Raw genomic sequence first — 24,167 nt, 5'->3', positions numbered from 1 at the left:
GCGAATGGACGTGCGAGTGAAATTTTTCTCTATTGTAACGGACAGTGCGAGGTAAATTGACGTAGCTAGAGTGAAGAATTTTAATGACACTTAATTACGTCGAAAAAAGCAACATTTTTCTTTTAAACAAACAATATATTCCTAAGACGCCCGAGTGCGAGTAGAATGTGTTTGTCTTTCGGAATTTGGCCAGCCTGGAGCGTCTCTTTTTGTTTACAATTCAAGACTCCTCGAACTTCATGGTGATCAGTATGTGTGTCGAAGTTTCGGATGGAGCACGTATAAAGTAGGTATACGTTGTTGAAGGCGAAAGTGAGTCAAGTTATAACAATTTCAATCGGGTTTTTGTCGATAATAAATTTCTCGTAAAAATTGTAGCTAAAATGGTAAACAAAAGTTAAATAAAGCGAGAAAGGTTAATAAAATCTATCATACACAAACGAATATGTTACATGTATAACCATGGAAAAAATTTATAATACGAAGTTTTTGCTGTTGTTATATTTATAATACTGCAATGTTATATATTTAATTTTACTGTAGTTTTATTAATATAGCATTTATTATTATATATACATTTATTGTATTGAATTGTTTTGATATGTAAATTGAATTATTATAATGATGGTATTTTGTGTATTTAATATGACTCAATATAACGTTAATGACAATATACCTTAAGCTATAAACATATGATAGAGATGCTGAATGACGAAAAAGTTGTGCAAGAAAAATTGTTAACACATGTTTGTTGAAGACTATAAAAGAGTGGATGCTGAAGTAGAGGAGTGGCAAACATTGTAAATATATTTTATGTGTAAGTGGAATATTGCATTGTTTTTTAAGCAACTTAATTTTTATTATCTTTTTGCAGATCTTTATAAATGATCATAACTACAAAGGTTGAGAAATTTACACAGAAAGAAACATCAATTTATAGAAATTGCACAACAATTTAAACGCTGTTTTGTGTCTGGAGAACTTCCACGTTTTAGTTCAAAACACATAATCAGCCCAAGACATGTTGGCTTCTAGAAAACTTACGCTAACGTCTAAGAAACCCCAAGAACAATGCTTAAAAGTTGCATCTAAGAAACCAGTAAAGGATTGTTATTGTCAAGTTGAGACGAATAAGACATGCACAAAATCATCAAGAACTCAACACAAATCTGTGTCACTCTACTGTTCTTGTCAAAATGAATTTGAGCCCAGATTTGTCAAAGAGGCTAGCGACAAAGCAGCACTTACTCTGCCGATCAGCTGTGAGACGCTCAGAAGAATTCAAAAACTTGACTACACGCCCACATCTCAATTCCTTCGCAATGTACAAAACAAGATCTCCAAGTTATGGATTGCAAATCAGGGAGACTGTTTGCGAAAGTGTCCACGATCGTCCAACTACCACCGCTTTAAGACAAGCATTAGGATGCAGGATATTGACGAGAAAACAGCGTTGCCAAGTGAATGCAATCACGTTGACGAAAGGCAAAAATCTCTGACGTCTCTAGTAGTACCCGCACATACACTAGCGAACGAAGAAAATGGATCCGACGACAATGTTGCTTGCGTTTCAAGCAAAAGAAGTCAAGTGTCTTCGCGAAAGTTGTCAAAGTCAACATTACGAAAGACTATCAGATCCAGGAGGCAGATACCAGAGTCCAGCGAAAGACTCGCGTCGAAATCGCCGATGCGAGGTAAAAAAACAACGCGGTTGCACAAGCAAGATTGTCCTTATTGTTGCAGAAGTGAATTGGAGATAAAGACTGCGAAGTTTGGCCGCGATAAGCGTGCGGAAAGATGTGATTTACCGGAATATTGCGAGCAAAGAGAACGATGTTTGAGGTATGACGATAGTCCCGCAGTCGAAACTTTTATGGACCAGGAAATGGAGGACCTGAAAAAGTTTCGAGAGCAAAATTATTTTGAAACACATGGCTCGAGGCATACTTTGACATCGTCCAGATCATCGGAATCGCTGCAACAGTACTTGCTGAACGAGCGATTGTTTCCGGAACCAGTAGACAAGATTCACAGACGAGATTTGGTGGTGACAATGCCGCCGTGTACGACGACGCAGAGGAAGCGTATCCATTACTTTCCCAGATACGTAGTGCGACAAGAGAAGAACGCTTGCAATACTAATTACAAGCGTAAACGATGCCAAAGTTGTCCTCTCACCGGGCACGCCATTGATCTCGGAGTTTTGAAGGCTAGACCGCCACTAAATAGCCTAGCACTTAAGTACCAAAAAAGAGCTCTTTGACGAAGTCGAAGTGATAAGATGATGGTTTCAAACCTAGATTTCTATTATAGATTTTGAAATCTAAGTACAGCGACATAACTTCTTTTGTTTCAAAGATTTGGTAACAAAAATTTCACACATCGTGTCTCAATGTTTTATATATCTCTACCTTTTACATCGTATATAAATATATCTTGTGTAAAAATACATTTTATATTGTAACTTTATTTATAATAAAACAACATATTATAATATCAAATTTAATTTATTTTTAAATTTATTTTTTTTTACTTTTCTTATTATATTTAATAATATTTAATAATAACTTTTTTTTTACATTTTACATTTTGGCAAATCTATTCGGAAGTTTATGAAGTTCTTAAATTATATATTTGATTATTTTCTTATTATTTTCTTTAAAACATTTCGTATTGTAATGCCTAATCCGCGTACATGCATTAAATAATTTTTAACATAATTAAAAGTTAACATTATTAAACATTATTTATATTTAACATTATTAGTTATATTTATAGTTAGTTATATTTAACATTATTAAAAGTTTTACACATTTATTCTATCCAATGATCTAATAATTTATTATTTATCGTAGTTATATTAATTTTATTAATTTTATATTAATTTTGATAATTTTAATATTAAATTTTAATTTACAAATATGTATTTCTTGATTATATTTTATATAATTTACAATTAGTTTAAAATATGGGAAAATACAAAAAAGGTAATGAAATATATAAAAAATATTGACATTTAATACTTATTGTTAAATATTAACTAATATAAGTATTTTTAATTAAAACCTAAAGTTATAAAAATTTATTTTCTTTTATTACATACGCATATCAAGTTCATAAATTTGTATAGCATATGTCTTACTAAAGAGTGATTCATAAACCATTTTAAACAATGTCAAGGCCATTGCCGAGACTTCTTTGAATTTAAAGAAGACATTCCGGTTGATGATACATGCTTTTCACTTTGAAATGAGTTAGATAAATCATTTAAATATTGCAATTTATTTTAATACACTTATATCTTTCTAGAAACTGCACACATAGTACATACCAAATAGAAATTTAAATTGTACTTAAATTTTTTAGTTATTTAAATAAAATACAAAAACTTTTTTAAATTACAGAAGGGTATCAGTATTTAGTAAATTTAGTTTATGTAAAATCTTTAATGTTACACATGCAATGCATTAATAACTACCATTAATAACTAACATGTGTTAAAGCAATAATTAAAAATTAAAATCAAAACAAAGAAGTGCGAGCGAGAAATAATTAAAATATTTGTTTCAAAATAATTTGATATTAAGATGGTGTTGCCTCATAAAGTCGTTTTCAGCCAATAAAATAACAAAATAATTAAAGATTAAAGAAAAAATAAAATAAAAAATATAAAAATTTAATCAATACGTTTAGAATTAAAGATCAACAGTGAGTAATCGAAAGATATAAAAACAAGTTATGAAAATTACGTCTACAAATGATATATATGTCAATGAAAAAGAAAAAAAATTAATTAAAAATGAAAAATAAAATGTAAATGTGAAATAATGAACATGTAAATAATAATACATATACACTATCATAGTTAGATATTAAAGTTAGATATTAAAAATTCTTGCACTTTTGTTCTTAGTTAAATTTTTTTTTTATTCTTTAATTAGTAAAACGGAAAATAGAATTCTTACTCAAAGGTTAGAAAAGACCAGATTATATTAAATTTACCAGTTTCACAGCTTTTATTTTTTTTTAAATAATAACCCAGACAAACAAAAAAGTGGTCTGTTACAAAGCCCCCACTAATCACAATCTCTATGTATTTTGACGTGCTGAACACGAATCCGGTGTTAGAATTGCTCTATTATCCACCTTTTTTTAATCGAAAAAATGATCTAAAAAACCTTGAAAATCGTAATAATTTTGCTTCCCGCGAAAAATGGTCCCAGTAACAGACCATTTTCTTTCTTGTGTGCTTGTATTAAATAAAAAATTAAATAAAAAATATTACATAAGTATAATAAAGAACTGATTACACACAGAACTACTTTTGTGAGGCTGTGTGTGTGTGTGTGTAAATTAATTTAAAAATAGAACAAAGTACAATTTACAAGTAATTATGGGATTAATATTTATTTATAGAACATATAAACGACTTCAAAATTAATTTACAAATTTGCTAAATCATATTATTCAGGAATTTAAGCATAATAACCATCTGACGGATTCTTTGGTAAGTTTGTTAGGATATTTATGAATAGAAACAGAAAAAAAATCAGATGTGATGAGATTGTCGATAGTCTCACTTCTTACATAAAATTTCCAGTATCAATTTGTTGAGATAAGAAAATTTAAATTTGTTTTTATCAAGACTACATCTCGGTGTTTTTTCGTCTCGTCTCGCTCACAAATGCACTACTATGATTTTATCTCTACAAGAAATTAATAAAAATATTGTCAATTATATGCAATTAAAAAATATTAATAATACTAATTAGAATTGTTCAGCGTTGAAATATATTGTCATAATTTATATTCCCTCTTCTTTACTATATAAAAATTTCTTATAAAATTATTTGTTTCACAAAGGATCAGTAGGTCTACAACAAATTTAAATTAACTTCTATTTATTCATTATTTGGCAAATATAATATAGGTATAAGGTATATATAAGCTACTAAAAATTGCAATGCATAAATAGATTCATAAGCACGTCAATGTCAAACAAACTTTCAAGATTTTAACGAGATAGAGCAATGTAAAAACAAAAATATATGTGAATGCAGAGCTTACAAATCACATTCTAAGAAAATCCATTTACGATGATGGTCAGCATGTTTGCAATTCTTTTGTTATAGTTATTTTTAATTCAGATAATACTATGAATTATGAATCATTCTAAACGATAATGCTACAGTCATATCATTTCAAGACAATTTTTTTTTTATTTTTACTCATACGATTCAGTAATTTGAATTAAATAACTGCTTGAGTTATTTGTCATTACAATATACAAACCTTATCTAATTTTAAGCATTTTAATTAAAATTTTGGTTTCTTATTAAACGATCGAGAAATTTTTTGTAAAACAATTCCATAAATGAATGATAAAAAATTAATTTATCATAAAATGTTTTTATCTTATAATATTTAGATTAAAAAATCTAACATTTTGATTGTAAATAGATATGCATGTGATTACTTATAGTTTAAAATCACTCAAGTAATCACTTTTTTACTTTTCTTCTCATACAATTAATTATATATCCTATATATTATCTATTGGTATGTTAAATAATTATCTGAGCGGATAAGTCACGGTGACTGATAGTTAACCTATCCTGGACATGTCGCTGGACAATAACAGGTGTTCACTTTCTATGCCTGAACGCATGTGTATGTATATATATATGTATATATACATACATATAAAATATACACAAACGATGTCCAGTATATTCGAGAATATGGTGGGGCAAGCAGTGTTTAAATAGCTTGTCTGGATTGTCCACATCTTCCAGTTTATATTAAACGTTCATTTTACTGAATACTTTTATCTATAAAAGCTTCTTTCTTGGTCGAGAAGGTTCTTTCTTGGAAAATAATATTCAGAAATAATGAAGACGATTCTTTTGCTTGCAATTATTGTTAGTACAACGGCGTTAGAGCTCCGTAAGTAACGTAATTACATATGTATCTTCCCTTTGATCATTTTTGTCAAGAACATTATTATTGTAAAAGAGCTTAGTAGCTATTAAGCCGTTAAATACGTATACCTGAGTTAATGTAAGTATTAAAATTTGATATTTTTGAAATTATAATAAAATATTTGAAATTGAAATTAGTACTTAGAAATATTTTAAATATTTAAATATTAATAAAATATGGATTATAAATAGCTTATTTTAATCGTTTAATTTTATTGTAATTGGTAATAATCTTAAGATACTTTAATTGCATTTAATTTTATTTATTTTAATTTAATTACCAAATTGGTAATAATCTATGCAATAATAATTTTTCATAAATTCTTCATAAAACTTCAATTAAAGTTAGTTAGTCTATTAAAATTAGTCACGACTTGGATTTTTTTTCAGTCTTTGTGGGTTTTTCCTCAATCAATAACTGTCTAGCAACTAAGTCATTTCAAATCAGTTTACAATCAATTGGCTGAGAGAATCTGAGTAAAGGTTAAAACTATTTTTAATAAAATTAAATTATTATTTTTTTTAAATATTATTTTATTTTTTAAAATTTAAGATAACAAATTTTAATTTAATATTTTTAAAATAATTTAAATAAATTAAAACATAATTAACATCAAATTTGATGTTAAGTAATAAAAAATTTATTCAAATAGTTAACGGTTGTTCTCTTCGCCAGTGAATAAATTAAAACAAATTATTATTTAATTTAAATTTTTATTTTTTCTGAAATAATTTTAATAATAATACATGTATTAAAAATTTATATTTATATTTGTATGTTTGTATATTTTAATTTTTATATATTTTATAAAATGTATGAAATATGTCATCAAAAAAAGTTATATTCAATATTACATTTAAAAACTTAATGCACTTTGTATAGTTCTCAGATAAATATAATGTACACAGTAATGTTGAAATCAACAATTAGATCCATTTATGATCAATTATTTTTTATTATGAATTCAGTTGCACTTTTGACCGAAAATAATATGTAATGAGAAGGTTTAAAGAGAAAGCCAACAACCGTTTAAAGATCGAGTGAACTCGCAGGTTTAGTGGAGCTGCAGCAATGCAGTTAGTTATGTAATAACTTATATACGATGGTTCTCTATCTTTTTCTAATTTACAGCCAGTAATTTCAAGACTTGTAAGAGGTCGGATCCGAAATTATCAGAATGCGTTGCAAATGCTTCCAAAAACGTAACTCTTATGCTTGCCAAAGGTAAATATATGAATTATTTTTTATTAGAACGTCATGCTATAAATTATAAAATCTTAAGAAGCATTAGAAAACGAATTGTACGCAGATGTAACACAGTGCGTATAAAGATAAATGTATAAAGATAAATTGAGATGTGTAAAGATAAAAAAGTGATATAAAACGTGTTGATCTTGACAATATTTTTTTACAGTTTTCCGGTTTTCCTACGCATTTTCTGCGATTAATGAAGACTATGTAACGTTGAATAACTTATTAGAATACATTAAATCCATAAACGTAGTTCTTAGAATAGCTACGTCAAACCGATCACAGTTTATTCACAAGATGTGAATAGTGATTTTTTTGCAATGTCTTTGTTGTACATTCATTAATTATTGTAAAGATTTTAAAGATTAAAATTCATAAATTTTTACTTAAGATTATCTTGAATAATTTTTATTTTTAGTACTTACGTGATTCTGTGATTAGTTAATGACATTTCTAAGATACACAAACAACACTTAAGATGATCTTAAATATAAGATTTGATTATGAATATTGGCCCAAGTTTAATTGTTTTAACATTTTAAAAAATTATAGAAGTGCCAGTAATTTGTGCGTCACACACCCACTATTATTATGTAAATAATATACACCGCTTATTAAAAATAGCTAATCTCTTATAGGCTCTAAAATGTGAATTTAATGTATAGATTTATTACAAATAAAAATTTGGCACTGACCACTTGCACATTAATAGATTCTCTTTTCAAAATATCAGCGAGACGATGTTATTATTGATATAAAATTAAGTTTTTTTTCTAGAAAATCTCTACAATTCTTAATCTAATAAGCCATTATTACTTTCTATCTTAATGAACTTTGCGAATGAAAAGAAAATTGCTCGTTTATTTCTTATATGTATATGTGGTAAAAATAATTAAATAAATATATTTAAGAAAAATATGTAGATGCACATTATACAGAATAATAATAATTCAATATACATACATTATGTACAAAACTGCGAATATAAAATTTATTTTTACACGCACATATACAAAATAGATTATTTAAAACAAACTACTTATAAACTGTTATCCTTGAAATATATACTACACTATATATCATTTATATCTCACCAAAAATGTTCCAAGCGAAAGTTATATGAGTGTACGGGGACAAATAATAGTAAAATTAAATTAAAAGAGACAAATAATTGTAAAATTAATTTATATATACATAATATAAAATTTCTTGTGAATTGTTAACTTTTTAATAATTGCGTCTTTAATACTTTTATGCGCAGAATAATATTGATATTATACAATTTTTGTTTGAAATATTTTTTGTTAATATATATATTTTAAGGAATAATAGTTTGTAACACTTTTTCAAAGCTTAACTCTATACATTATATTCTTATAAGTCATAACTTTTATGTGTTTTAAGAAATCTTGGTAATCTAATAATAATGGTTAACCATAACGGTTATTTTCTAACTACACTATTGCCTCAGCTGGTTATAAGGCATTCATAAAATCTTGCGTCTATAAAATTCAAATTACTTTTACGTGCATGGAAATTAAACATGAACGTTTTATCTTTCACTGTGGCTGTAACATTTCTTAATGCAAAGAGTATTTATTGTTTTATCAAAATAGGATATGTCATGGTGGATTAACGATGCGTAATATGGCATATCTGATCACATACACATACACACATACACACACACACACACACACACACACAAAATTGCATATCATATAATTGCATAGATTAATTTTTAGAATAAGCTTATGCATTTGCAGATTTTACTATTTTTATTGGTAATTCATGTAATTTATAATTACATTGAGCAGAATTTCGTCGAAATAATAAAATAACTGCCTTTTAATAGGCAACAGACAATAATAAACATTGATAATAAACCGCAATACGTTAACAAAGTTATAACTTTTGGTTAAAATATTTTAAATATTACACAATTTTTTATGTTTAATAATTTGCCTTTTTTAAAATTTCCTTTTTTTATTCTGGAAATATCATTTATGGCAGTTGTATAAATTTTGTACATTGTATAGAGGAAATACAAGATGTATTAAAATGAGATCTACATTGAATTTTCATATTGAATGCCTAAATGTTATAATTTTTATTTAGGTCTGAAGAGTTTTAAAATTTTGCCTCTTGAGCCACTAGCGGTTGACAGCATAAAAATCGGTGAATCTGAGGATTCGGTATCGCTTAAACAAGAATATTGGAATATTAAGGTACATGGATTGACGAAAGATGGAGATAAACTGCGAGTTTTCAATTACAAGTATGTATTGTTTAAAAAATTAGTTTTTTATTTAATTTTTATATTTAAAAATACAGTGTTAATTATATATAATTTAAATATCAGATTATATAATTAATACATTAGTTATACAAGATTAACCAAAATATCGGTCACTGTTTTCTTTAGAATAGACTGGGACAAGTTAATATTTAGCTGGGAAACTTTTAATTCTCAAGTGGATTTTGTTGCTGATTACAAACTCAGTGGCAGGATTTTAATACTGTCACTTCAAGGAGAAGGCAAATGTAATATATCTATGCGTAAGTATTATAATGTATGCGATATTATTATTTTTGTTTTAGATGTACTTTAGATAATCTACAATTTGTGCTACTTTTTAGTTCTATTTGAATTCTATTCTATTTACAATTTTACATATGTAAAATTTTACGTGTGTGTGTGTGTGTGTGTGTGTGTGTGTGTGTGTGTGTGTGTGTGTGTGTGTGTGTGTGTGTGTGTGTGTGTGTGTGTGTGTGTGTGTGTGTGTGTGTGTGTGTGTGTGTGTGTGTGTGTGTGTGTGAGAGAGAGAGAGAGAGAGAGTTATAAGTATTCTAATTTTCTTTAAAAAATTTTTTTCTTATTACATGTTATGTATAATATTGTAAATAGAGAGAGAGAGAGAGAGAGAGAGAGAGAGAGAGAGAGAGAGAGAGATTATTCTTATTTTAAATTCTGATATCTAAAAACAATTTTAATGAAACATTTTTTATGGAACATCTGCAATGTCAATATATCTTTTTTTATTTTATTCCAGATGATTTGAGGACGACACACGTTGCGTATTTTGAAAAGTTTGAAAGGGATGGTGAAATTTATATGAGAACGAAGAAATATATTGTCAAATTCTTTCCCAAACACGTAGACCTACAATTCAATAATCTGTTCAGTGGAGATCAAATTTTAGGTATTATTATTTAGTTAAATCGTATTTAATTAATATTTTTGGTAAAGTAATTATTTGACAAGATGTATATTTTTTCTATTATACATGCATTTTGTATAAATGTATTTTTATTCAAATACAAATACAAAAACTAATAATTTTATTTTCTTTTATATTTTTACGTTGAAAAACTAAAATATAATCTTATAAAATGGCGATAAAAGATTTTTGCTTTGGATATTGAAAAATATTAATTTTAATTTCTTAGTCTTAATTTATACTTAGCACTATATAAGTTAATGTTGTAACATAATAGATTATGACTATTTATTTTATTATCTTTTTGTATTAAGTTTTTTACATTTCGCTGATTACAGGTGACCAAATCCAGAAATTCCTCCGGGATAATTCTGAAATAATTTTTAAGGAACTTCAAGGACCTTTTGAAGAAGCTTTTGGATTCGTCTTTGCTAAAATCACCAATGATATTTTCACTCGCGTGCCATTAAACAAACTTTTTAAATAGATAAAATTATTACTTTTTATTATTATTGTTATTTTGCGTTTTATTTTTAAGATAATTGGGTAAAAGTATAACGTACCAAAATTGTATATGTATGCGCAATAGTTTACATGTTAGAATGAACGATTAATAATAATATAAACGGTGTGTGTGTGTATATATATATATATATATATATATATATAATATATATTGTATGAGGAAACACTGAATGAAAAATATATATTATATTAAAATTTTGATCATAATTCTAATTTTACGAAATAATTCTTTGTCAACATTTCGGTTTAATTTTTCTAATAAACAAGCATGAAGAATTTTTTCAAGCATAACATGGCACATAAAATTATAAACAAGATTTTATTGTGTTTTAAAAATTGTTGATTTGTTTGCGAGTCATCAATCAGGCATTATAATTAGTCACGTTGGTTGATAATCGTCAATTATAAACCGAATGCATTTATCAGTAATTTGCAAAAAAAATTTTTATAAAATAATATAATCAAATAATATAATTACAGATTTTTTAAAGTGAATAATATACATAAATGTAACGTGCTTTGTACTTCATACTTTGAAATTCAATCATTATAGTCGAGACTCAAGATAAAATTATATTCAATTATATGAAAAAAATATGCAGAATACATTTTACAAACATCTTACATATTTCAATCGTGTTGTAAACACATTATCTCTACTGCACTTTAAACATAATTCCAGCTCTTAAGTTTACTTTATATTTTATCTATCATTGCATTAGACTTTAAAACACAATAAAAATTCCCATTTATAATTTGATATGTCACATTTGAAAGATTAAATAAAAAATATATAATTTATATTTGTGATGTAATCTAATATATATGCATATAAAAATATGCATATATATTAGATTACATCACAAATAAAATTATATCTTAAAATTTAACACGAATCATAGATACATTTAACTTTAATGATGCGCTAACGAATCCATAAGTCAAAGTACAGAACGTGTAAATAAAAATTCGGGAGTATCTTGAAACGATTACAATATTCCGCGTGTAAATGTCTCATAGAATAAAATAAAGATTTCGCGGAAGCGATATATAGGACGGGATTCATAGACCGATCTTAAGCTCAAGCATTGTCTTAAGTCTAGCTTCGAGCCGACTTGAGACTTACTTAATCAATGAAATAACAGCATTGACGTCTCAAGATCGTGCTTAAGCTGGAACTTGAATAAGATTCGACTATGAATTCCGGCCATAATAACGCTTAAAGTGTTTTTTTTTATACGACGCATATGACGTGCACTAATGCATCATCACGCTGCGTCATTGTTTTCATGCGAGATCATCGCGCTATCAATTATGCGACTCGAGTAAGACGGTACGACGCGTGTCGCTACATATATCAATGTCTCTCAATATTGCAATTACTGACCGACGTGATTAACACGCGCGATTAATGATCTATGAATCGATCCCACGTGTTTTCCAGGTAGCACGAGTAGACAAATACAACTGTATGCGAATAATATTTAACAATTCTTCATATATAGTGAATTAAATGAAGACGCATCTATTTTTCGCTATATTTGTGTCCTACAAAATTATTTTAATTCTTACACGATGAATTCATCAACAAATGTCTGCCTAAAGCATTCTACATGCGTCCTAGTAGGATGCATGTAGAAATGTTTTGGCAGGTATTTAGAGTAACATTTAATCTTCTATTGTTGATTACGATTTGCTAGCATTGGGAACTTAGGGAGAATAATTGTAGCTTTTTCAACCTATTTCCTACGGTATCCACTACAATTATTCTCCCTAAGTTTCTCAATGCTAGCAAGTCGTAATCAACAATAGAAGATTAAATGTTACTCTAAATATCTGCCAAAACATTCCTACATGCATCCTACTAGAATGCACGTAGAATGCTTTTGGCAGACATTTGTTGATGAATTCATTGTACAAGAATTAAAATAATTTTGTAGAACATAAATGTAATGAAAAATACATAGCGTTTTCATTTAATTCACTATGCATGAAGAATTATCAAATATTATTCGCATACAGTTGTATCTGTCTACTCGTGCTATATCTGGGTTTGTTGATGCAGTTTTTCACGCTTTTTTATTGAGAAAAATCGAATTTTTAAAAACCGAAAAAATTGAAAATTTAATTGTAAATTAAATGTTTAATTGCGGACAATAATTCATTCAATAATAATATCTGAGTCAAACATAATACGCGTTATATACACAGAAAAAAAAGTAATCGATTCAATCAAATGTGTAGTGACAGACTGCCAACTACAAATAAACTTAATACAATAATATTTGCTGTTAATGCAAATATAATGTTGATATTGTAATAGCATATATTATTGTATTGAAGATATTTGTAGTTGGCAGCCGGCAACTACACATTTTGTTAAATCAATTATTTTCTTCTCCGTGTACGAAAAAAAATATTTTGCTAAAGTATTAAAATAATTTAAGATACAAATTTGAAAATAATTATATTATATATAGTATATATATATATATATATATATATATATATATATATATAATTTTGTGTACGTATTTTAATACAATATTTTATATACGTATTTAGTTTAACCCTTTACGTTTTTTTGTGTATGACATGGCGTATAAAATTAAATTATAGATGGGATTCTTCTTTTTGTGTACTTTGAATTTTTCGCCAATTTGAATTTTTATTCGTCGTTTCCGGATCCAGAGTGCGGTATAATGCACGAATCGTTAAATCTGATAGTGCAATAATAGGAATCATAATATGTCGATAAAATTATTAATTCATAATTTATTTTAAGTATTAAGTCAATCATGTTCGATTCGTGCTTTGCGGATATCTAATGTTTTAACTATACTTGTGTTACAATGCAAGTAAATAGTCGCGAGTGTTATTATAATTCTTCATTCAAAGCACGAAAGATATGTGAACATCAGTGCAGCCTGCAGCGCCGTACGCCGTGACGGTGGAAATCGTGGAAATTACACGCTCGTTGGCGGCGTGAAGTTGGCCGCGAAATCTCCGAATTCGCTAAGTTCGCTTTGCCATTCGTTTGCCCTGATTCACGAAGTCGCGAGCGAGTCGCTTCCTAATCTGTGATCGTACTGCGTAATCTCTCTTGATCCTATTGGGTGTCTGTGTCAAAGTGCGCTTCGAGTTTGATTAACCTCGGGAGTGCCGTACTAAGTGTGATCGTCGCATTATTTCGGGGATACGCGGCCGGTCAAGGTTAACTGTGTTTTCCCAAGTGCATATGAGAGCTACGAAGGAAAAAGAGATGAGGAGGAGAAGGAAGAGGAAGAGGCTCGGAGAGGCATCGAGCGACAGTGAAGCAGCCACAGGTGAGCGCGTTGTTTATTACTATATTTTTTGTTGTTTACAATAATGGTTTTTTCCTCTGCGACTCTTGCATAGAACATTCAAGCTGCGTTCCGTAAAGCGGATTATATACATGCTTCATTAATTTTTGTTTAATATTTCGGCGAATGATGCATAACGAACGTAACCTTGGTGAACTATTCAACTTACACCATCTGGCGAGAATAAAAATCGGAGCATAAGTCAAATATAGAAAACGTTTTAAGAACTAAACGTCTCTTTATTTATGTTTCGCTGTTCTAATTTACGTTTTCTAGAAAGTTTCGCTTTTGTTTTTTTTTTATGCTCCGATTTTCATTTTTGTTAAAACGTAATACACAGCGCACAAATATACATGCAAAATATATACTCTCGAAATAGTCAAAATAATAATTCAATAAACATTTAGTGTTTAATACCTATTTGTGTATGAAAAGTATAAAATGTTTTATCCTCTAATTAAGTATAATAATTATTTGAATTACTTATATATATAAAGAAACAGAAACAAAAATTAGTGATTTTTTTAATCAAACTGCATAAAAATTTATATTTTTAATAAAATTTTTGGAAATTATAAAATTCTTTTATTAATATTTGTAAAAAGCTTGTTAAAAACTTTAAAAAAATTAAGTGCACATAATAATTGTTTTGGAAGTATTAATTATTTTTTTCTATTGGTGTTTTAAATAAATATTTAATTTAATTTTTGAACGTATTTGTATTTTACAGGATAATGTGAACTACAATGCCACCGCCACATCGCACTGGTGAGTTTTTAAATATTTTTAAAATTCTTAAGGAGGGAGAAAATATATAATAAATTTCAGAAAATTATATTAAATATAACTATTAGGATCTTTATGTATAAATTGTACAATATATATATTGTTTTTCTTTCTTTTTCTCACATGGTAAAGAACAATGTATTGCATGTAGCTGCAAATAAATACTTTACCGACGAGTAATCTTCCACGTTGTTAGTGAAAGGAACTCTCAATAGGTAGTGCTACTTGTCCATTTATCGTCTGTTATTCCATCAGCATGTATGTATGTACTGGACTAAGCCATCAGTCTACATAAAAGTGATCGACAAAAATGAGAGAGATAGAACACGTAGACGGCCACTCTCTATTCAATGCTATAGCATTGAATATCCTCCTCATTTTTGTCACTTTTCTATAGACTGATGGTTCAGTCTGGTATACAAGCTATATGTCGATGTTATTCAATCAGCATCAATCTTATTCAATTATATATCAAAATTGTTAAAAAATTGCTAAAAAAATTTTAATTACATTAATTATTGATACCAAAAATACCTCAAAAAGATAAATCTATTTTTTCACAAATATTGTTATAATATTTAAAAGATAACTGTTAATAGTTATTAATATACAACAAAAATACTTGCATTTAAAATATGAAGATTTCAGAAAATAATTAAATAACATAAAATAATGCTAAAAAGTGAGTAAGAATAAAAATTTATAAAAAATATGTTTGTAAATTATCAAAATGCAGCTGACTTATAAAAATTAGTGCATTGGTATCAATAAATTACTGATAAATGCACTAACTTATATAAGTCTGTTACATTGTCACAAATATAATAAAAGTTTACAATATATATAATATCTGAGAGAAAGATAAATATTTCTATGCTACTGTTATGATCGTTGTTGTTGGTTTTTTTTTTTTTTTTAATTGAATTGTGATTCTGACGAAATTTGTTAACATCTGCACATATTTCATTACACATTTCTATTGTGACAATCTTTAAAAAAATATATATAAAGCGTATATAAAGATACGCTTTTTTAAAAATAATTATATTTCTTCCAGACTCGTTCAAAAATAAATTTCTATTCGTAATAAAATAGATTTTGAGGTGTTATTAAAATTCGTTTATTCATTATATACATATTTGTACACTGAAAAAAAATGTAATTAATTCAATAAGATCTGTAGTTGCAAGTTACCAATTACAGATATACTCAATACAATAATATACGCTGCAATATCAACATTGTACTTGCATTAACAGAAAATATTATTGTATTGATATTATATGTAATTGGCAGCTCGCAACTACATTGCATATGTTATTAACTATATTACTTTTATTTTCTGTGTATGTAAAAACGTTTAAAAAATACAACTTTTGTCATTAGAAAGTACTGCGATATTAATTTGAAAATTATCGAATAGATAGTTATAAATTAGTTAATGAGCTACCGACGGAATATATTACGTAATTAATATTTTACTAACAAGGGAACCTCGCGAACTCGAAAATTCAGATTTTAATGAAACTTGGCATAAATGTAGAGGGGGGTGAATACATGAATTTAGAAATTTTTAGTTGGTGCCCAAAAACGGTTTGAAGGGGTGAAACCACCCTTCAAAGTTGAGATGATTTTTACGGTTTTTTGATATATGTTGTAAATTAAACAAAATATAAAAAAATGTTTCCTATAAAAGTTTTACAGCATAAATACATTTAATTACGTTACTCATTTTTCGGAAAAAAAAGCAAATTATAAAAAATTGTTTTTAATAAATAGCATAGTTAGATAAAGGTATTTATACTGTAAAACTTTTGTATGAAACATTTTTTTATATTTGGTTTAATTTACGAGATATATCGAAAAACCGCAAAAATCGTCTCAACTTTGAAGGGTGATTTTACTCCTTCAAACCGTTTTTGGGCACCAACTGAAAATTCCTAAATTCATGTATTTACCCCCTACATTTATGCCAAGCTTCATTAAAATCTGAATTTTCGAGTTCGCGAAGTTTCCTTGTAAGCCAATTAGTTTGCACATATTTTATCGATTTAACTAGCTTGTATTGTTTCATTCCAAAGAATTTAAAATTTAGGTACGAAAAAATTAAGATATTACACATGAATTTAGAGAAAATTATATTATGTACCTTATGCGATTACCTTAGACGGGATATGTTATTTAACCAACGCTTTATAATCTGTAAAACATAATCAGAAATTAAAGATTACCTCGTCTTTCTGTAGAAAAGTTTTCAATAGGAAATTATATGTGATGAAGACTAAATAACATTCCAAATAAATATCTTAATTTCGCCATTACCTCGATATGTCCGATCAATGCAGTAATTTCTTATTCCCCTTCTCGGCTACACTTGCACCAGGTGAGCTCGTTCGTGCCTTTGCAGCTGCAAATTGAGCAATTCACATGCCGAATCGGTAATGAGCCCATCCGACGTCCGATTTTTCCATTCGGTTGATTTTACCGGCGACAACGGATCTTTCTTTGATAACACCCGTTTTTTCCTTTTCTCTTTTGCTCTCTTCATCTTGTTCGTATTTTTTTTCAATCTTTTTACGCCACGGGTGGTATTAATCAAGAAAAACATCAAAAATTACTTTGCAGGCATTGCCTTATGTATAAGAAATAGGGACGCACACGTGTGATTACTTCTATTTCCGTGAGAAATATGTTCGAATTTAATTGAATTAACTTTATATATATATATATATATATATATTAAAATTTTAAACGTAGATATTGACAATTTTTTTCCGTTAATATTTATTTGTTCTATATATTCAACGTTTTGATAGTGGGATCTTTTCTAATTTTTATTTGTTAAATTGTTAAGAAAACAATCAAATCTTTTTCCGTCTGAAGATTCTTATTTCTCGTGGTGTTTTCTCCTTGGTTTATTTTAAATGGATTCACGTTAAATTATTCATGCACGCATCGCAAACGTAACGCTACAGAAAGATTCTAATAGTAACCGCCTCGTCGTTATCGTCGCAATCGCACTTAGCGATGACGATTTCGCAATGTGCCTCCACGGAAGGCCGGCAACAAACGATTGTCTGCCGCTCTAGGCTACTAAAACGCAGGTGTTTTCCGACGTATGTCGCTACGCAAGGCTGCGAATATATTTTTATGCGTGATTTATCTCTCGCAAGGACATCCTGTTTAGGCCAGATTGCCCCAAAGATAGGATCAAGTTTGCAACGCAAACTTAGATTGTGTGATTACAGAATCAAAAATAGAAACGGGATTATGGTTCTCCCCGACACTTCTCTATAAACTTATTGCACCACTTGAAAAAGTTATTAATCCTTATATTACATGAAAAGAACAGTTTTCTTAAGTATCTAAAAATTTAGCTGGATAAATATCTGAAAATAATTTTGTTAGACTATTAAAATATTCATAAAATACATTCAAGCATGATGGCAGCAATGTAAATGTAATACTGTAAAACATTTAAAATTCTAACAATTAGTTTGAGCATTCTACAGAATTTTGATAGTTTAACAAAATTATTTTCAGATCTGTATCCAGTTAAATTTCTAGATATTTCAGCAAATTCGTTTTTTCCAAGTACTGTTACTTGAAGTATGACACAAGTGAAAAAATTAATAATTGATAAATTTAGAAGCAAACAAAAATTTTATATTCACGTACAACTTACAAAACTTAATCATTTTACATAAGTTTTCTTTTATATTTATTAATGTCTATCAACATTTTGTAGATGAGAATTTAAGAAAAAGTTATTAAAATATTAAATATTGCTATAGAAAACGATCATTTATTCAGTTGCCTGAATTTCGCGCCCACTCTTTGTCAGTTTTTCCGCACACGTTTTTTTCAATCGTACTTCTGCCGAGCGAGAGAACCGCAAGGCTCGTCTTCGCCACACTCACGCATTCTTGCGTTTCTGTAACGCGCGGAATGAAGACGTTGCCGTCACTGATACTCCACGACAGCGTAAAATTGTGCACTTCTGAAGAACAGGTTCGTCACTTTGATTGATTGCTACCGGCCGACCCGCGACCGTGCTATTGAACTCACCGGATCGAAGACACGTTTTATTATAATATATTCTGCGTCGTCAACATTCTGCAAATCCGATTATGCCAATGTCGCTCTCAAGTGTCGCGTATATCCAGGTTAGAGATTATTGTCATTCTCGTTAAGGTGCCGGAACGGACGTTGCGATTATATAGAATTATGACGTTAGAAAGGAGACGTCACGTCCGATCTTCTTCCTGCGGTAAATGAATTTTCGCGTGTCGTTATTTACGCTTGAAAAAGTGCTTTTGGAATCAACTTCTTTTCCTGCTATTTTTTCTAATTTTAAACAAACTATACCCCTATATTAATTAATTCTATGCAAATTCTATACGGAACTATATACAGAGAAAATTTTATATTAAAAAATACTATACGCGATAGTAACCACGGACTATGAGAAGAAATTTCAAAGAATTATAAGTATTGTAAATGGTACCTTGATGAAAAACTGTTAAAATTTTCATAATCTCTTCCTTGGTCCGCGCTTATTATTTACCGTAAGTTTTACTATATAAAATTTTTCCCGCGTACACTGTAAAAAATTTTTGTAAAATTATAATTATAATAGTGGGTAATTTTGAGACCAACTATAATAGTTGTAAATTTTTATGTGTATGTAATTTTGTATGTAAATTTTGCAATAATTTCTTAATTTGTTTTTCTACACTTGTGTATACACCGTAAACAAAGTTATGACATATTAAATTATTTTTACTTGAATACTGCAAAATTATAGACACGAGAAAATTTACAAGTATTATAGTTGGTCTCAAAATTACCCACTATTATAGAAGTAACTGAAGCTAGCAGCCAAACGTCGAACGGCCAGGGCCATATAGGCATTTCCAGGAGGCACCATTCAATCAAACGTTAAAAATTCCCTGGTTATTTTTAACAAACTTTGAAAAATTTGGATAGAGTTTAGTCATTATAATACATAATAGATCATTTGCAACAAGACTTGTAATTTATCAATTGTTATAAATTGTTTTAACTAATTTTTATCGTTTTCCGCGCCCCACGCCTAAACGCAAAATACGATTTCCTCCAAATTTGGCTGGAAATATCTTTCCGTAACGTACAACCGACTGATCGATCATTCGCGAGAGGACGTGCATTTTCCTAATTGTTATAAATATTTTTTAAATTAATTTATATCGTTTTTTGTACCTCACGCCTAAACGCACAGTACGATTTCCTCCAAATTTGGCTGGAATTATTTTTCCCTAACGTACAATCGACTGATTGATCATTCGCGAGAAGACGTGCATTTTCCTAATTGTTATAAATATTTTTTAAATTAATTTTTATCGTTTGGAGCCGTGAAACCGCTTCGTCCTCGTCGTCGGCTCTGAGTGCGGCAAAAAGCGGTAATGTACTTTACAAAAAAAATCGCTGCATTATTCTGGTAATCACCTATGTTTTGCAAAAATGCATTTTCATAAAAAATTTTTATATACGGTTAATTAAGTCGTTCTAGACTTCAAAAAATATTTTTTGGTCAAAATTGGAAGACACCGTTGCTTGTATTTATCTGACTAACGTAATTAACAATTTAAAAAACCACCAAACAATTAATAACGATCGCGAATGAAAATCTCATAACCAGGGAATTTTTAACGTTTGATTTAATGATGTCTTCTGGAATGACGCCTATATGACGTTCGGTCCTGGCTGCTCGGCGTTTGGCTGCTGCCTTTGGCTGCTAGATTCAACTACATCTATTATAGTTGTAATTTTACAAAAATTTTTTACAGTGTAGATATAAAATACAAATATTAACAAAACAACAATAATAAGTCGCAACTCGATTGTCTACTGCCAAATTTGCAATTCTGACTGAATAAATACGTACATATAGAACTTATAACGAATGAGTTTAATTACAAAGACTTCCTATGTCGTACCGTTCGCGAAGTACAGATTATTAACAGCCGGTTGTCGTGAGATTTGTGGTACTCCTTGAACACCCTATATAGTGGTTCAATTTACCCTAATCCTCCTTGGAGCATTCTATAGTCCACCGGCGCGCGACGTGATGACGATCGGAGTTGGCGTTCCGATATCGCGAACGGTTTCGCGGCATCAAGGCCGCCTCCTTACCCGAGATCTTGTCTCGCCTCGATGACTCACGCCTAGCTTGGCCGCGCTGCTTGCTGCCTCGCCACTTCCTTCCACCTTCGAGGTTGCCCGAGAGACCGACCGCGGCCGCCTCCGCCGGCCGCTTCTTGCGCTTAGCTTAGCATACCTTGTAGAGAGACGGCGGCTGTGTGTAGTCCGCCGCGCGGCCACTTTTTTGCCCGGGGAAATGGAGATCGCGGATGGGAAGAGGAAGCATTGCCCAGCATCGCCGCGCGCGGAGGTCCGTTTCTTGCGATACGCCTAACCCTTTAGGCCTGTAGAGCAGTAGTAGTAATGGTAGTAGTAGTGGTGATAGTAATAGTAGTTCCACCCGGAAGACTCGTCCTCCTGAAATTCTACCTCGAGTCGCTGTGGTAGTCCCAGGCGAGATGGTTTCAGGGTGATATTGCTTGACTTCAAAGTAAAGAGGTCGGGTAGACGTTGCGATGAAGCCGAGATGACGATCGATGGCGCGTTTAACCTTTGGCACATAGCCGCATTGTGTTAACGGTTAGTCGAAGACCATTGTGCGATCTGTCCTGTGTATCGTTGAGGAATGAAACGTATTAGTTTGTTTTTCCGTATGACGAAAGAACACATAAAATTGTGCTACGGTAAATAAAAATCCTTATGTAATGTACTCGTAAATTTGGCGCCTTTTAGAAACTCTAGTTAGAACGCGGGAAATAAGAATTCCAATTTTAATTTTACTAATAGTTCTTCTAGCAGTGAGAATCACGATAGACGCCAGTTGCCAACTAAAAATTAAAATTTCGCTAAATAGAGAAAAAGGGAACGGCAATTAGACCGAAGGGCTGAATCTTTATTTCCCATCGCGAGTTATATTAAACGGTATGCCAACATGTCCAACCACCTAGGCACAATCTTACGTTAAGCACAATAGGAGAGCGGACTCGTACTGGCGGATAACGACGACGGTATAGAGAAGGACGCAGAGGAGGACGTATACCCGTCCTCCTCCCGTGCACGTTCATTCGTCATAATGCACGCGCCGCGGTAGGTATAATAGGTACACCCGGAGCTATACAGCGATGCTTAAAGGCATCGCCAATTATCGCTGTGCATCCTTCCGACGAGAAGTCTGTCCATGAAGGCGCATATGCTCTCCCCGTACGTTCCTCCCTTTTACGTTCCCCTTTTTATTTTCTCTCCTCGACCGCGCGTACACCATAGTCCGTCCGCGTCATGATGACGACCGTGCGTATCCATTAATCCGTCCGGTACAGCCGCGTTGCGTGCTCCGGAAGAGGCAGAATGGCCGTCTCTCAATCCTCTCTCTTGTATTCCAAAAATGTATATGATACAGATTGTATCAAAATTAATGTACATATCCGCTGACGCTTCGTACCTTTTGTTTTCGAGGCGCGAGAGCTTAACTTTTAAATCATAAAATTATCGTAATTCAGATAAAACATTTATCTTTTATTGTGGTGTTTACCAAAGGTAGCAAGGTGTACAATACGTCAGACACCTTCAAGTTTCGGCTTTGCAGCACAGGGGATTAGTGAGCTAGCTTGTTATGAATATCTGATGACAAGTTTCAATTTGCTCTCATATGTAGAAATCTGTAAAATATTTCGAAACTACACGGGGAGAATTTTCTCTTAAAATTCATCCTCAAAATCTGGTGATTGTGTGGGATAATGTGTGACCTCGAAGAATTTTACTATACTTTTAGTAAGTTTTACTAAAAAGTATAGCAAAATTCTTCGAGGCGACACATTATCCCACAATTACCGGATTTTGAGGGTGAATTTTAAGAAAAAATTCTCTTTGTGTAGATTAATATTATTTCAAGAATAAATGAGCCTATGTAGTGATTGAGAATAAAAAGTTCGAGGCATAAACGAACGTAATTGATGGGTGTGTCTTTGGACCTCCCGCGATCGTCGAAGAAAGAAAACTGGTGCAGGTGCGCACAGTCCTTTCCGAGAGCCGGTACGGGATTAGAACGGATTATCTTCTCCGGGCGAGCTAATTGGTCGCTTGTACACGCGCGCGGAAGACGATACTCGATCGCCAACGGCACGGTGACACGCACGTGGCAACCGCTCCGCGCCGCTTCCGGCTGCCTGGCGGATGACGCGGTTTATCGTAATAATCGAGTGCACTGATTCGTTGCGATACTCCGGCACGATTACGTCGGGTTGATGTAACTTTCCGGAAAATGTAACGTTATCCGGGCTCATAAAAGTATATCGCAATGTTTTTATTCGGTCTTATTCTCGTAATGAAGAAATTCTAATAGCTTCTTGCAGAAACATTCGAAAGACAGCTGAGAGATTACACCAAGATGGTCCGCAAAAGCTGAAATACATGCATAAACATCATATATTCTGCACCAATTAGTAGAAATTTTTACAATAAAGTTTAATTAAGAAACATTACTTGCTGTAATTAATATTTAATATACTGAATCAATTAACTAAGTTTTAAACTTCTAGTAATTAAAACTGTTTTTATATTGTCCAACAATTTAAGTCTGTTTTACCTAAAAAAAAAGTTCAGGAGAAATTAGAAAAATTCCTTAATATCGCAACATCGATGAAAAAAAAATCAAGCAACAGAGAAAAGTGACTCACATAAAATATTAAATATTGAAAAATCTTTATCTGCGCGATATTCTTTCGAACTCTTTCTAACATTCTTTTCTGTTTTATAATATTATGCTTATAATATTATTGCATATTCATCTCTTTATTAAAAACAAAGACAAGTGTGTAATGTGCAGCCATTTGCAATTACGTGGCAGCGAATCTTCCGCAGTTGCATAGTTATTTCCTATATCCAGTTTTATCAATGTAGATTAATTTCGATTTAAGTTTAACTTACTCTTTATTTTTTT

At 30.3% G+C, this 24,167-nt stretch overlaps 2 protein-coding genes and 1 long non-coding RNA gene across 6 annotated transcripts in view; all 3 read left to right on the top strand.

The window, feature by feature from the left end:
- The first annotated feature begins 189 nt into the window (after positions 1 to 189).
- LOC105835773 lies at positions 190 to 2,496 on the top strand. Of its 3 annotated transcripts, none has more exons than XM_028189149.2 (2): positions 190 to 286; positions 875 to 2,496. In XM_028189149.2, the coding sequence occupies exon 2, from the start codon at positions 1,022 to 1,024 to the stop codon at positions 2,261 to 2,263; it is 1,242 nt and encodes a 413-aa protein (XP_028044950.1). In that variant the 5' UTR covers positions 190 to 286; positions 875 to 1,021; the 3' UTR covers positions 2,264 to 2,496. The 3 variants fall into 3 exon arrangements, with proteins under 3 accessions (XP_028044950.1, XP_036142030.1, XP_036142032.1); XM_036286137.1 differs by lacking the exon at positions 190 to 286 and adding an exon at positions 572 to 800; XM_036286139.1 differs by lacking the exon at positions 190 to 286 and adding an exon at positions 572 to 817.
- Positions 2,497 to 5,769: 3,273 nt separating this feature from the next.
- LOC105835784 (protein takeout) lies at positions 5,770 to 11,057 on the top strand. The gene is made up of 6 exons (XM_012679334.3): positions 5,770 to 5,946; positions 7,114 to 7,206; positions 9,352 to 9,511; positions 9,659 to 9,792; positions 10,287 to 10,436; positions 10,793 to 11,057. The coding sequence occupies exons 1-6, from the start codon at positions 5,892 to 5,894 to the stop codon at positions 10,939 to 10,941; spliced, it is 741 nt and encodes a 246-aa protein (XP_012534788.1). The 5' UTR covers positions 5,770 to 5,891; the 3' UTR covers positions 10,942 to 11,057.
- A 2,883-nt stretch (positions 11,058 to 13,940) lies between these two features.
- LOC118645321 overlaps positions 13,941 to 24,167 on the top strand; it is an 87,514-nt gene continuing 77,287 nt past the window's right edge. For both annotated transcript variants that reach the window (XR_004963074.1, XR_004963073.1), the window contains exons 1-2: positions 13,941 to 14,305; positions 15,054 to 15,091. This is a non-coding gene — a long non-coding RNA (uncharacterized LOC118645321). The remainder of the gene's footprint in view (positions 14,306 to 15,053; positions 15,092 to 24,167) is intronic.

The sequence above is a fragment of the Monomorium pharaonis genome, chromosome 4, assembly GCF_013373865.1.
Source record: "Monomorium pharaonis isolate MP-MQ-018 chromosome 4, ASM1337386v2, whole genome shotgun sequence".
NCBI classification, from domain to species: Eukaryota; Metazoa; Arthropoda; class Insecta; order Hymenoptera; family Formicidae; genus Monomorium; species Monomorium pharaonis.
Note: the sequence above shows the minus strand (reverse complement) of the source record. Positions and strands in the feature narration are given on the sequence as shown.

Excerpts from the sequence above, each read along its gene's own strand:
- LOC105835773 (XM_028189149.2), top strand. The coding sequence starts at position 1,022 with ATGTTGGCTTCTAGAAAACTTACGCTAACGTCTAAGAAACCCCAAGAA.
- LOC105835784 (XM_012679334.3), top strand. The coding sequence starts at position 5,892 with ATGAAGACGATTCTTTTGCTTGCAATTATTGTTAGTACAACGGCGTTA. Across the intron at positions 9,512-9,658 it reads CTGCGAGTTTTCAATTACAA|AATAGACTGGGACAAGTTAA; the intron begins GTATGTATTGTT and ends TGTTTTCTTTAG. Across the intron at positions 9,793-10,286 it reads CAAATGTAATATATCTATGC|ATGATTTGAGGACGACACAC; the intron begins GTAAGTATTATA and ends ATTTTATTCCAG.